Source organism: Brachyhypopomus gauderio, chromosome 9 (genome assembly GCF_052324685.1).
Source record: "Brachyhypopomus gauderio isolate BG-103 chromosome 9, BGAUD_0.2, whole genome shotgun sequence".
NCBI classification, from domain to species: Eukaryota; Metazoa; Chordata; class Actinopteri; order Gymnotiformes; family Hypopomidae; genus Brachyhypopomus; species Brachyhypopomus gauderio.
Window position 1 is genome coordinate 15,022,067 of NC_135219.1, and position 14,483 is coordinate 15,036,549.

The window sequence follows — 14,483 nt, forward strand, 5'->3', positions numbered from 1 at the left end:
AATCCACATCCACTGACCTCCCTGGATTAACTGTCTGTTTGACTAATAATTTTAATCTGGGGTTGCAGAAGCAGGGGTGGTAATCTTGGAATAAACATCTGATTGCCCCAACTTCCTTCCAAGTCTCGTCCAGCGGTGATGTGCATTGTGGATAAATATGGAACAAAAAGGCCGACAGACACAAGAGATGAGATAGCCGTGCCTTTAGACACTTGGCCAGACTGGGAATGTTTTACAGTGTCTGGGGGAATGTACACATGACGAACAAAAGCAGGACAGCAACACGCATGCATGCGGATGAGAGGGGACGTACCCGTCTCCTCACTGGGGCTAAAGACTTAATAACCAGCCAGGAGCACCATGGTACTGCAGAAATACACAAATATATGTGCACACTTTGCAAGCAACACCTTAAATAAAATGTTGAAATGTTAATTCCTTATGTAATGGAAGGACAGCATGTTATGAATTACAGTGTTGGGATGGACTTTTGGGGACTCACATATTCCAATAATCCCTAGTTCATGAAAGCTAAAGACAAAATTGTTTGGATGTTTTCCATATTTTTTGTACTTGGGCTTTTTATGACAGAAAAAAGTTCATTATATGTTATGGTTTTAGATGTATCTTGTAAGTTCATTATTTTTAGATGTTCCTTTAAATTCTGTGCAGTCAAAAAAGGTCGAGAAAGACCTTTGGGAATAAAGGGAACTGATTATGTTACATAGAATTACTTATAGTTGCTACTTAATATAACTTATAGGCTGTTTATAAAATGTTAGTAAAATAGAAAAGTCTGTTTTTCATTATATTGATGACAAGTTTGATTCATCTTGAATTGAGCATTTTGTCTCCTACGAAGTAGCTCTCATGTCACACACCTCTCGTTTGTGTCGCCACCCCCTTGTCAACGTGCGAATGGTCGGGGGTCGCGCGGGCATATAAGGACGAGTGTCTGTCAAAGCGACAACATTTTACTGTGTGAACAGGACAACTTCACATCCTTCAACTTTCTACTTTCTCATTGCGATGGCTTCGCTTACCGTCTCGTGCCTCCTCGGCCTGGTATTTCTTGCGTTGGTAAAGGGTTTCACCCACGAGGACATGAAGGACATCATGCTCGAGAGACTGGGACTCGACGAAGTTCCAAGAATTCAAAAAAGGGATTTGGAGAACCTCGTGGTCCCCGCGCATGTCAAGAACAAATACTTATCTATGCTGAAACTTCACAACAAGAGGAGACGTCGGTCCGTTCCGAGTTTGGCGGGGATACTTCGGGGCATCCCTGGTAATGCAGGTAAGCTCATATTACTCATTATTACTCATTACTCAGTGCATTGCCGCACTGTTTCTGGATGCGGACTATGCAGCGTTCACGCAACACCACATTTCCCTGCATTTGTTGGAAACGCTTAAAAAAGTGCCTTTTTTAATTCTTTGACTTTCTTTTAGATATTTCTGGGGATTTTGTTTACTCTGACACCACACGTCAAGGAGTGGTGTTTGAGATGGATTCAAGGATCCCGGAGAACAGTGAAGTGACCATGGCCGAGCTGAAGCTATACAAAAAAGCCCCATATAAGCGCTCCGTGCCGGAGAGAAAAGGGCAAAGACCCGTGAACAACGCCCGCGTCAGCATCTACTGGGTGGACGTCCAAGAAAACGGGTCGAACCGAACGTCACTTGTTGACTCAAGGTGCGTTAAGTCCACAGACGGAGTCGATATGATTTCCTCATTATGGTAATCACTTTGCTGATCGCCACTCTCGTCATTTCTAAAAGCGATCCAGTCTAATTGTCACATCAATTATCTCCGCAGGTTAATTCCTATTCATGAAACTGGATGGAAGAGCTTTGATGTCACCCAAGCTGTGCACTACTGGTCGAAGACTCAAAAGGACAGACCCATGCACCTGGAGGTGTGGATCGAGGGCGAGAGACTGGGCAGTTACGCGGCTGAGATGGCCAAAAGTGTGCACTTCACAACCCAAGACCACGGCGACAACACCCTGGGGAAGCCCGAGCTCGTCCTTTACACACTCAACTTTGACGAATTTGGGTAAGTGTGAACATTTTGTCCGGATAATGTTTATGCATGGGCTATAGAAAACAAAACAAGTGTATTTGTTGTACATGTTAATGCAATTGTTCTCTGTTTTTCCACCTTTAGGTCGAATGGTGACTGTGAAATAAACAAAAACATGTGTTGTCGGGAAGAACACTTTATAAACTTCCGGACCCTCACCTGGACGCAGTACTGGATCATTGAGCCGGCCGGGTATCAAGCCTTCAGGTGTACCGGGGGCTGCAAGCAGCCCAAGCGGGGTTACGGCTACGGGGAGAGGAAGTGCGCCGTGGTGGAGAGTGCGCCGCTGCCCATGATGTATCTAGTCAAGAAAGGAGATTACACCGAAATAGAAGTGGCCGAATTCCCTAATATGATAGTAGAGAAGTGCGGCTGCACTATGGACAATATTTCAGTTGTCTGAACTGAAGTCAAAACGTCGAAACGCACAGTACTTAAAACCAGACGATTGTAGGCAGGGTGTACGGAAAGATCTTCATTCCGGCTAAATACATTGAGCACTTTCACTAAGTTTGTATATAGATTGTTTATTGGTTTCATGAAACGTGGCATATATTTTTGACATTCATTTTCAAAATGTATATTTTGAGTTGTAAATATCATGGATTTGTTGCGCATTTGACTGTGTTGGCTATATAAAGTATTTTTCACTGAGTGTATCTCTGCTGCACCGTTACTCTGAACTCTTTGGGTATTCTAGTGTTTGCAGTCAGGGTGGTCAGATAAATCACACACACGCCGCAGACTTCAGCACACAAACCAATTATAGTTTTGTTTGCTCCGTTTTGCATTGTCGGTCACAACTCCGTACAACACTACTATTTCCAAAACAGACAAATACACATTTTCCGGGTTTAACATGCAATCTAAACTAGTTTTCTTTTTTATGCAAATTATATGCAGCTTATATACGTTTTTTCAACCTGGGTAGTTTTCACATTTCTTTTGGAGGCTAGGCTCTACATCCTCAATTAACACAGGACGTCTAACTTAAATCTTCCAACGTCTAAGATGGGTTATTTACATGGATAAAAATGAGGACACAAAAATTGGCAAATATTTCACAGGTTTATTACATAATCTCAAACGCCATTACCGTCTTTGCATTATCAAACTTTGACAGTTATCGCTGCTGGAAAAATAAATGCCACAATACAAAACAATATAAATTAAATGTATTTATATGCATAAAAATTTAGTATTTTGAGTACGACATTCAAGTTACCATGATTCAATTTTTGAAACTCTAGTTTGTGTTCAATAATTCTGAATATTTCATGCATATTCATAAATCCATTAACACAGAATTTTATTATATATTAGGGAACAATGTTACAAAAAAACCTAATCCAGTAAAGATCACTACCACGGAACACGCCTCTACGTTAGGCTTGTTGTAAAACACAGGGCACCAAAAACGACTTATTCTTCATATGAAAGTTACTCAGTTCAAGTAAAATTAGATAGCTGCCAGGATAGTGGTGGGTAGTGTCCACCAAACGGAGCCGTGCAAGACTTCCAAGCAGACTGTCTGTGTTAAGACAACAGAACAAGTCTTTGCACCAGCCCTTATGACCAGCTGGTTGGCCTTCATGTGCTTCCTACAGGCTTTCATCAGCATGAAGGGGAATCTCGTGATGCACCAGGTTGGCAAAGAAATAACCAGTAAGAATACGAATGATTTAAACAATATCAGCAGTGGTTAAGTCATTATAGACATTAAAGAAAGGAATCACATATCTGGAAGACTTTAAAACTTTCAACATGGTTAGTTGTACTTTTCCAACATGTATTTTTACCTGACAATGAGTAATACTGTAGAATATACTGAAGCCATGGGGAATATATCAGGTGTAAATTTAGTGTTGTTACATTTTTCAAATAAGGCAGATGAAGGTACATCTTGAAGAATCATAAACGAGTAAAAAAGTATTAATGTTTTATTCTTAGCATATTTGCCTGCATTAGTAGTGCATGGTGCATGCATATTAGTTGAATTGAAATTTGATTTACCAGTTACAAAAACATTCTAATTATTTTAAAGAATAAACCATGAACACATTAGTTTGATTTTATGCAATTTGAAAATTGCTTATTCTAAAGCAATGAAAAATTAGCTTTGAAAAATGTAGCAATGTGTAAAATATGACCATTTGAAAGGTCCAGGAGTTGTGCAGGGAAATCGGACACTGGTTTAGACAAGCATCCAAGTATCACCGTGCTAAACTACTTGAGAGGCATTTTTGCCTTTGATATAAAAAACTAACTATTTTGTAAATGATTATACTTTTATTACCGGCACAACTAAGTTAAAGATAATCCATTCAAATGTGTGATTCTAGAGCTGAACGTAATATAAAATATTAATGCTGCAATAGCTCTTTTCTCTGGAAAGAACTAGAGTAACAATGGGAGACTCAGCTGAAACCACATAAGCATAGTCAACTTATTCAAAGGCTTTTTAGCACCTTTGATGTGTCACTGCAGAAGGTTTCAGTCAAAACACAATGCAAGTTTTACAAAAGCAAACAACCCATTTATTGTAAACCTATGGAGCTTAACTATTACATACTCGACCGAAAATACACAAGAAGGGAAAAAAAGTTTATAGGAAGAAATAATAAATGTATAGTAACAATGATATCGCTTTCATATGATCCACAAAGGGGCGGTTTTTGCTGAAGTATTACAATTACTGTCAATAAGCCTCTAAAAAGGACCGTTCTGGATCTGCAGGACTCAAATACTACAATTCCAACACAGAAAATACTTGCAAAACAATAATTTACATTTAGTAAAAATGACATTGTACAGAATAAAATGCACAACCCTGAAATTCAATCAAAACCATCCCACGCAGAACGGATGTTGTGGTTCTTGATAACAATATATCAAAACATGGGATCTTAAACAAAAGGAAAAGAATGAAAACGAAATTTACAAAAACAAAATGTGGAAAACGGAACCCATCACGCATCTATGGGAGATCCCATCTTGGGATGTGGAATGTTTGTCCATTTATAATTTCTTATTTAAAACGAGTGTGTTAAGAGTTCGACGTTTAAAAAAAAAAAAAAAAAAAAAAAAACACAAAAGCGGTAAAAGTGGATGGGTGGGTGTGGTCACAGGAGGGCAATCTCCACGAGCCACCAGTCTTTAATGCAGTAGCACACTTAGTAATATCCTGGGTGGTACTGCTGAGTCCATGGCTTCTGGCTCCAGAACTAAGGGGTCAAACACAGGGTCTGGTCAGTCCACAGGCCTCACGACCATCCGTCAGAATGCATTTAACACGAGGCCCGTGTTGTTGTTTTTGTTGAAAAACAACTTCATGGAGCCATCCACTTATCCAGATGCGTGATCTATGTTAAGTATTTCTGCATATTTTTAATATGTTAATTTCCTTAGGTACACACTCGGCCCTGGTACGGTATCAGTGTTAACTGTGTACACTACTCACCCCTTGCTGCCAGCTCTGGTTGAAGGCCTGGGCTTTATTCATGCCGTTCCTATTGCCGAAGCCTCCACGATTTTGCTGGTTTCCTCCCCTGCCACGGAACTTCTACAAGAAACAATCAGAACCGGTCACGATCCAGACAAACGCAAAACGACCTGTCCCACAACTCAACAACAAAGCAGGTAGTTCTGTGCACACGCGCCAGCCAGACACACCTGATTGAAGTTGCCCCTGCTGGGACCGCCACCTTGCCCACCGCGGTTCATGTTGCCCCTGTTCATGGGCCGTCCACGGTTCATGGCTCCGCCCCTATTACCCATGCCACCCATGCCGCCGCCACCCCTGCCAGGGCCTCCTCTGGGAGCCATGTTCCTATTGGGCATGCCACCTGCACCACCGCCTCCACCCCGGTTGAAGTTGCCACGGCTGGGGAACCCTCCGCGGAAGGCCGGGGGTGGGAGTCCACCTCGTGGGGGACGGTTGAATCCTCCACGGGGACCAGGCACTGGTGAAGAAACAGAAACCACACTTGAGCTTTTTTACCACAATTATTTAGAAAAAGAGATGCTTGATCATGCAGACAATGACCCCTGACCCTGCAGATGTCAGGTACAACACTAAACGATCACGTCTGGAATGCCGACAAGCTCTCAAACACCGCAAGCCTCATGAACTGATATACAAATACAAGCATTGTGGCACGGACGCACAGATCTGCTTCTGGACGCGTGTTGCACATTCTTTTTGTTTCCAACAGAGGAAAAAGGTCGTGAAGGCTGAAAGTGTGGCGCACTTACTCCCTCTGAAGTTTCCGCGGTTCTGGAAGCCGCCCCGGCCTCCACGTGGGCCTGGTCCACCGCCCCGGTTGAACTGAGCCTTGCCTCGGTTTCGAGCTCCGCCCTTCTTGGGCGTGCCCTGGTTGGGCTTCTTCTCTGGGGGCAGGGCGCTCTTGCTCTCCTCCTTGTACTGTTCCAGGAGCTTGGTGGCCTCCTCCTTCTGCAGCTCCACATAGCTGACGTCCGAGAAGTAGTCGCCCACCTCCGGCAATGTGTATATGCCTGCAGAGATAACGGGATGATTTACCAGTCATGCTTTATTTTTCCACAGTGCCCATTTAAGTCAGCACAGATCCAACACATGGCTCTGGCTCCCACCCAGTTTAGCGCCACCTAGATGGCATGTAATCTTGTGCCCTCACCCTTCATCTTCAGCACGGCGTGCTCAGGAACGTCCTTGCCGTCGGTCTCTGCTTTTTTCTGCGTCCTCTCTTTGTACGCCTCGTCTGTGGGCAAGACGACCACGGCTTTGCGCTGGAAGCCGGCAAACAAGCACATCTTCCTCCTTTGAGCTGCAGCTGAGACGTTGGTCTAGCAGGAGATGGTGCAGGCACACAGACAGAGGGATAGGGTAAGCTTTGAAGCAGAGCGCTATTGCGCCATATTAACGGAGACGTCACTTCCTTTTTCATTCCCATTTCCTGTTCACACTGCCAGGTGATGGGCCCATACCTGATCAAGGATGTAGTTCCTCTTCTTGCGCGCAGCGATTTCAATGAACTTGCCCAGGAAGAGGGGCGCACTCTGGGAGATGGCAGCAAGCTTGGTCGTGTCTTTGTTCTGGCGCTTCAAGCTGCTAATCTGTAGATTAACAGATGTTCAACCATACGGCACCATAAACTATTCCAATTCAAACACACAGAACAGCAGGATACTTAACATATTTAAGAAGTATCTTTTATTAAGTCTTATATGCTGATGCCAAATCTCAGGCAAATTGGCTACAATTGAAAACGAACCCATTCACATTTATTTTAACGTCCTTCAAAAACAAAGTCAGTGAAATGTCCCAACACTTCGGCATTTCACACCACCACAGAGCTGAAGAAATGTACTTGGACAGAATACTCACCATCATTTTCTCCACGATAGTGTTGGTTCCCAGGACGGTGTATTTCCCCGGGTTCTCCTCGATGTGTTTCATCACCCACGTGGTCTTCCCTGACCCAGGAAGGCCAACCATGACAATCACCTACAAAACCAGGTATAAAAAGTTTAAGCTTCCATTACAAAATCCTCTGCCGTTTGACGCACTTGCGCCATTTCTTGCCGGCATAAAAATATCTTGGGTCACAAGACATTGTGTGTGCAGAAGTCACCTCGCAGTCGTTCTTGGACTCCGGCCCCTTGGGTCCACGCACACGCTCATCCACAGGGATCTGCTGGAGCATGGTGAAGCCCTCTAGCTGGGGGAAGTACGGCGTATCCTTCTGGCCAAAGTTGAACTCCACGGCGCAGTTGTGGCAGAGCACGTGGGGGAAGAGAGGGCGTCCAGCCAGCGCCTCCTTGTTCACCTTAAACGCCACACCAAGGTCCTTCCCGTTCTTGGAGTAGGAAATCTCCACTTCGTCCCCATCAAAGTTCTGTGAGCAAAATTAGACAATAAAAACATTACATGCCAACGGTTTAATGGGTCGACGGCTACGAAAAGCCGTAAAATTTCTTTGTAAAAGTCTTACAATAAAGCAGCCAATGACATCGTTTTCATCAAAAGACTCTCCGTAGTCTTCAGTCACACAATCGGTTGTTTTCTTCCCTTTGACGGTGAAGGCGTAGGAATGCACCTCCTCACCTAGTGAGAAGGATCGAGAACGCACTTACAATGCAAGGGACAAAAGTACAGTCAGCACATTACCAAAGAGCTTTAGAACACGCACTCAACCACCACCAGCCCCCAACACCGGGCTGCGTGGGTGACTCACTGGAGATAACTGGGCCTTTAGTATTCAGATATCAATGTTCTTTCAATTGGTGGTTTTAGTGGATGAATGGCAACACTGCCAAACAATTAAACACTAACGTTAAAGCTCCAGGTCAAAACAAATACAAGCAGGTTGAATTAACTGTACTTTTTAATATAATAATTAATATTGTAGACATGGGTTTCCAAACCCTCTCTCATAGTTTACGCTACAATATAGAGAGTCTGGGATGAATGGGTTTGAACACATGAATACAGTAAAACCCAGAAAATCACAGGGGTTACATTCCTAGACACCCTCGAATTTTGAGAATGTGTGAATTTTGGATGGGAAAGCTACAAATGGCCTACAAAGACCCATCTTCATATATACCCAAGTATGTCCCCAAAACACTTTCAATTTGATTGAAAAACGCATGTTATAATTTACTTTACCCTTTAAACTGTACAGGTAAAAGTAAACATTAAGTACTGTACTATAAAGTAAGATTACGTACATATGTGCCCACCCGCGTCTATGCTGAGACAATGACTTCTCGTGAGTGCATTTTCTATGAGACACTGAATTGTATGCTATGATTTTCTTTGTGTACGATGAAATTAGGTTAAACTCAACTCATGAACACGCTTTTCATGAGACACTGGCTACCATTTTCTTTGCTTACAATAATGTGTTGTACGCTGTAAAATAAAAATGAAGCCTCAGATTCAGAAGTGCAAATTTTCTGGGTATTACTGTACTCTTCTAGCCAAGACTCAACCATTGCACCGACGAAAACTGCTATCACACAGACTCCTTCTAAAACCTAAATACAATCACCCCCCATGTTCTTACCCAATACTTACCCAATAGCAGGGTGCTGTTAGCCAGAGACCAGCCGACTTGAACGTCATGAACGTCCATGCTCTTGCTTTTCACATGCTTCACAGGGATCTTTTCAATGATCTACAAATTCCACATCACCACAATTCACTGTTACCACATTGTGACCACTTCTATGGACCGTTCATGGGCACAGCAGCACATGCAAGCATGCACGTCTCACCTTCATTTCAAAGGAGGCTTTGCCCTTGTCTACTCCATAAGAGCCGCGGCCACCAGCCCACAGGTAGGCAAAGCTCTCCATGGTGAGGGAGGTGGCACTGTAACGGTCTCGGGACACCTTGAAGTGCAGGTCACAGTTGTCTGTGCAAACACAGAAAAGGAAAATAATAATAATACAGGCATCTGCCAGTTTGACACATGCAGCTCTAGTCCTGGCACCGTGTTCACTAAATAGGCCGTTATAAAGGAATAAATCAGATGACACACAAACTGATTCTGGGATTAGCGCACACAAATGGGATTAACCTTCAGAATGTCAGCATAATTCTGAAATTGATTTCACATTTTCAGTATTTGAGTCGCCCTTCTTCAGATAAACTTTATCATGACGGTACACATGCTCCCTTGGATTCAAACCCTCAACCCTGGAGATGCAAACACCTCGATCTACCTGCTCTACCAGGTGAGCTCCGGATACATTCATTGGAGAAGCACTTACATGGATCCAGACACACCAAGGTGTCATCAAACTCCTCATCCTCCTCTTCCAGCGGTGGCAGGGGCGACTTGGCCCTGAAACGGGAGATGAAGCCATTAAGCCCAGAGCAGAAGGAGGGGCCAGACCCACCTGGAGTGTGGTGGCACGGCACCAGTCCAGATTAGGTACCGTGTGTGTGCCACAGTGGGAAAGGAGATCTAACACACACTGACAACAAAAGCTTCAGCAGTGTTCTGGGCAGTTGCACAGGAAACCTAAATATTACCATCAGTGCTCATCAGTCGAGCACAGCACATAGAGTCTGAAAGAAAGCAATCATATTTTGTAACAGAAATTGATAGTGAAATAAGTAAAAAGGCTGATAGAAATCAGGGTAGATCAAACATTGACTCTTACAACTAAGGGGCTTAAAAAAGAAGTCCAAGTATATTTATATCCTCTAGCCATGCCTTCTGGAAAGGTCAAGACAAGTCAAAGACTTACAAAGGAGGATCGGACTGGTATAAAATTCCAGTACACGACGAATCTAATCCAAGTAGTGAAAAGCAACACTTAAAGGAAGAAGAAAATCTGAATCTTCACTCCTAATATTACAAAAAATAAGGATAATCATTACTGCAGAACCCTATAATAACTGGGACATAGTACTTACCCACTGAACAAGTATGAAATAATTGTTAAAACAAGGACAAAACAGCTTTTCATTCATTCTCTCACGCGCTCTCTCTCTCCTTGTCACACACACCCAAATGAAAAGGCATATTTAAAACGCAAAAAATCGAAACGAGATATGAAAAAGACAAGGACCTGCAGCAGACGTTAAACAACTTGAGAAGCACAAACAAACAAAAACTAAACAAAAACAACATCCCTGCAAGAGAGCAACATTAATTCAGAGAAGACAAGCTAAATGTAGCATGCAAACATCAAAGGTGCGCGTGAACACTGAAATATTTCCCGAACCACCCCATCCTGCGCATCGTCACCTGCTATGGCTTGTTACCAAAGGACAACACCTAATCGCCCCAAAACATGCTTTCAGCTACGTGACACGCTTAAATCTGTACATGACGCCCCCTCCATCCCCCTGGTATGAGACGGCTACTGCTCTGCTGCCCCCCCCTGAACAAAAAGGGGTGCGTTCACCGCCGTACGCGCGTACAATGCCCCCGCCAAACAATGTATGAGGAACAATGACAAGTCAGAATGGTTGGAAATTCTAGATGGTGAATATCTGACCAGATACTTGTTTTATTTATCTTTGCAGTCTTTTCAGAAGTTACTATGAACGCACTACAACTTGTTTTTTAATAAATAAGCCGAGGATGACCCTCAACTTTTTTGACACATTTTATTAATGAGATGTGTGAGGGTATTTTTTCCTATAGGTAAGGCATCGGCTCTTAAAGCCAATACATATTAAAAGTGGCACTTCAGGGATAATGAAGGCCATTACTCCCATCCTTACCGGCTGTATTTGCTTTCTTCAATAAATTCAAAGTAGCCCCTTCCATGTTCCTCCCGGCGTCTCTTAACACCCTTCTTATTCTTCTGATCAGCACTGATGTCTTTGTCCGCATCTCCTTTGGGAATAAAACAAAGAGTGATGAAATGCTCGTGCGTGTTGGACCCTGGATTTAAGGGTGGCCCACACGACTAGGAGCTCTCGGACTCCTCCCTCCCCAGTTACAATAAGATGACCACCTCTGATCAGACAGAATATTTACTTGTGTCAGAAAAATGTGCATTCATGCTCTTGATAGCAGATTAAAAGCCCATCCTGGTTTAACGAACAAGACGAGCAGTTTTAACATGACTTTTTTAAATATGAGCAATGAGGATGAATAGCAGTTTGCATTTACCGTTGGTCCTTTTGCTCAAAGAAAATGTGGAATATAACTTAAAACATCCAAATACATTTGGAGGTAGCGGTAGAAAAGCTGACCTACTTGCTGATAACAGTTACAAGTTATTTTCAGCATTGACAATTGCGAACCTGTCGTGCCCTTGCAACGCAAGCCAACTAGAAAATGTTCGCCTAAGCTACCTAATATTCACCTACAGCTAGTCAAAGCTTCCCTGAACCAAAACCGAAGCAGGTCACTTGTGCTCAAACCCTTACTGGTGTTCATAAACGTCTGTTATTTCAAACAACTCGGCTTAAGATTACTGCAGTTCCCAAAGATAAAAGAAACGCTATGGAGACTTCAGGCGAGCAGCCCTGCCTGTAGCACTGTAGCTCGTTAGCGTTCCCACAAAAACTAGCTTCCTAGCCAGCGCGCGATTAGCTAGTTAGCTAGCTACCTGTCGAACAAAAGCACCCGAAAACACTAAACCCCAAAAAAACGTTATATTCGTTTTTTTGCGTGAACACCACGGCGACGTGAACCGTAAAATATAAAACTCGGCTCTAATTCGAGACGTTTAAACGAGGGGAAGGGATGTTTCGTGTGAACATTTTATCTAGTATAGCTGCTAGCTAAGGTTAGCAAAAAAAAACGACGCTCGAGCGGAGCCGCCCGGCTTGCTAGCACAGGCTAAGCTAACGGGCTAAACAATAACGGCGGGTGGATTACGCAGGACGTCCTCCATCGGCTTCACACAGCGAGATCCCGGCACACGGCTAATTAGAAATCCCAATGAAAATACGAGGATCAAACACCAACCAAAAATACACCAACCATTTTTAATAATCGATGACCAAAAAACCTCTTCGCGGTGTCCAGACGCCGCCAGCTATCCTACCCTACGCCGCGCCGTACAGGCCTGCTGGACCCGACCGGCACACACGAACCCGCCGCGTCGAGCCGCCTCAAACACCGCAGCACTCACCCTCTGTGGGCTCTGCGGGCTGGGACTCTTGTTCTTGCTCGTGCTCGTCTTCGTCCTCGATTTTGTCCGCGTCCTCCTCCTCCTCGAAGGCTTTGTCCATCTCAACCCCGGCGTCCCCATCTTCCTCCTCCTCCTCCTCCTCGGCCATTTCGTCGTCCTGACCAAGGTCCTCACAGTCACCCGCTGCGGCGTCCGCTTCTCCGCCGCCACCATTTTCCTCCTCGGCTTCCATGCTCTCTCCGACGGGCTCTTCCTCTTCTTCTTCAGCCATGGACTCTGGTTCTGGCTCTGGCTCTGGTTCTGGCTCTTGTTCGGGCTCGCCCGTGTTTCCCTCGCCCCCATTTTCTTCTGCCTCTTGTTGGACGGCCGCGTCTCCCGCCTGGGCCTCTGCGTCCAGCGCGGCCTGTAGTCTGTCCATAAGCTCGGCCTTCAGTCCTTTATCTGAAAGCTGGCGCCTTTTCAGCTCGTCCTTTAGCTCGTTCACTTTTAGCTTTTTCACGTTGATTGTACTCATTTTTTTCGCCTTAAAAGTACAATTATTTATACTCACTTAAATATATATATAAAAAAAACAAATGAATTTCAATCGCTCTTCAGGACGATTAGATTCAAAAAGAGCTAGCTAGCTACTTGGTTTCACTTTAACTGCGCCAAGCCGCGTTGATCCTCAGCAGCGCCGACGCTCGTAACCCCTCCCGCTAGGACCCGCAGGGCGGGGCGCACCGTAAGAACTCATGTACACGCTCCAGTGATCTCACCCGCAAGGATTTACATCCGAAGAGATTATTATCTAAATATATATATTTGCATATGTGGTTACAAATAATGTGGGGTTTTCGTGGACATGTGAAAAAACATAAGAGTTTGGATAAATCGTTGCCTGAGCCTATTACCGTAATTCATAATGGCCACTTACATCCCAGCTAGCAATATTGTGTCTTGCTGTACAGTAGGAACCGTAGGAACAAAAACATTCGGCCCGATGCTGGTTGACTGAGTCGGTACATTTCTACTGTGATGTACGACCGCGGCACGGACCGATAGTTCGGCCGAGTGATATGGCTGGACTACAGGAGTGCATGTGCAGAAAACCATAATCCCTGGATGTAGCGTTTAAAGCAGCCATAACGGCCTCTGTGATTAAACTAGGTTAAAAAAATCATTATATCAGTGGAAAAGTAGAAGTGATATGTAACCGAGTGTCACACTGAATTAACTAAATTAAAATTAATTTTTGTCATAAAAATACGTTTAGTTGTATCTTTTTTCATTCGAGTTAGTTTATTATGTTATGTTAAAGTATTTTTCTCTCCATATTTATCCCCCATATGTTTCTATTTTTTTACAGCCTAACTTCGTGTATCTCGCAGCCTCGAGTATGTAACATATTCACGAGTTTGAGCTGGATAAAGGACACACACACACACACACACACACACACACACACACACACACACATTCGCACATCTATGCTGCACGCAGACTCTATTGTACTTATTGCACTACAGATCTGCGCACTTCCAAATGAACAGAGAATAGCACTCTTCACTGGTATTTATTTGATTGAAGTCTTGATTGGTTGATTTCAGTGAAATTGAGAAGGATACCCATTTTTGTTCACTTTCATGAAGATGTAATAGCATTTTTGTAGCCTATATAATTCACAACTGGCATTCAATTCTGAATGATAATACACCACTGGGACCATGCATCCGAGCAACGTCTTGACAAAGGTTAGCCTAAATTATTAGGACAGCTGTCCTAATAATCTCTACTTTCTGTGAGTAATTTACCACACTCTGTAACT

General features: G+C 43.7%; 2 protein-coding genes across 2 annotated transcripts; one reads left to right on the forward strand and one right to left on the reverse strand.

Annotated features, from left to right (window-relative positions):
• The first annotated feature begins 584 nt into the window (after positions 1-584).
• Positions 585-2,692, forward strand: lft1 (lefty1). The gene is made up of 4 exons (XM_077016218.1): positions 585-1,297; positions 1,453-1,696; positions 1,820-2,059; positions 2,171-2,692. Exons 1-4 carry the CDS (start codon positions 1,030-1,032, stop codon positions 2,487-2,489), a joined length of 1,071 nt encoding a protein of 356 aa, XP_076872333.1. The 5' UTR covers positions 585-1,029; the 3' UTR covers positions 2,490-2,692.
• Positions 2,693-3,135: 443 nt separating this feature from the next.
• hnrnpub (heterogeneous nuclear ribonucleoprotein Ub) lies at positions 3,136-13,348 on the reverse strand. Its single transcript, XM_077017486.1, has 14 exons — positions 12,677-13,348; positions 11,313-11,427; positions 9,845-9,918; positions 9,347-9,486; positions 9,147-9,246; positions 8,059-8,171; positions 7,699-7,962; positions 7,452-7,571; positions 7,052-7,180; positions 6,742-6,910; positions 6,341-6,601; positions 5,759-6,048; positions 5,547-5,648; positions 3,136-5,310 (listed from the first exon to the last, which is right to left on the reverse strand). The coding sequence occupies exons 1-14, from the start codon at positions 13,188-13,190 to the stop codon at positions 5,260-5,262; spliced, it is 2,442 nt and encodes an 813-aa protein (XP_076873601.1). The 5' UTR covers positions 13,191-13,348; the 3' UTR covers positions 3,136-5,259.
• Positions 13,349-14,483: the final 1,135 nt, after the last annotated feature.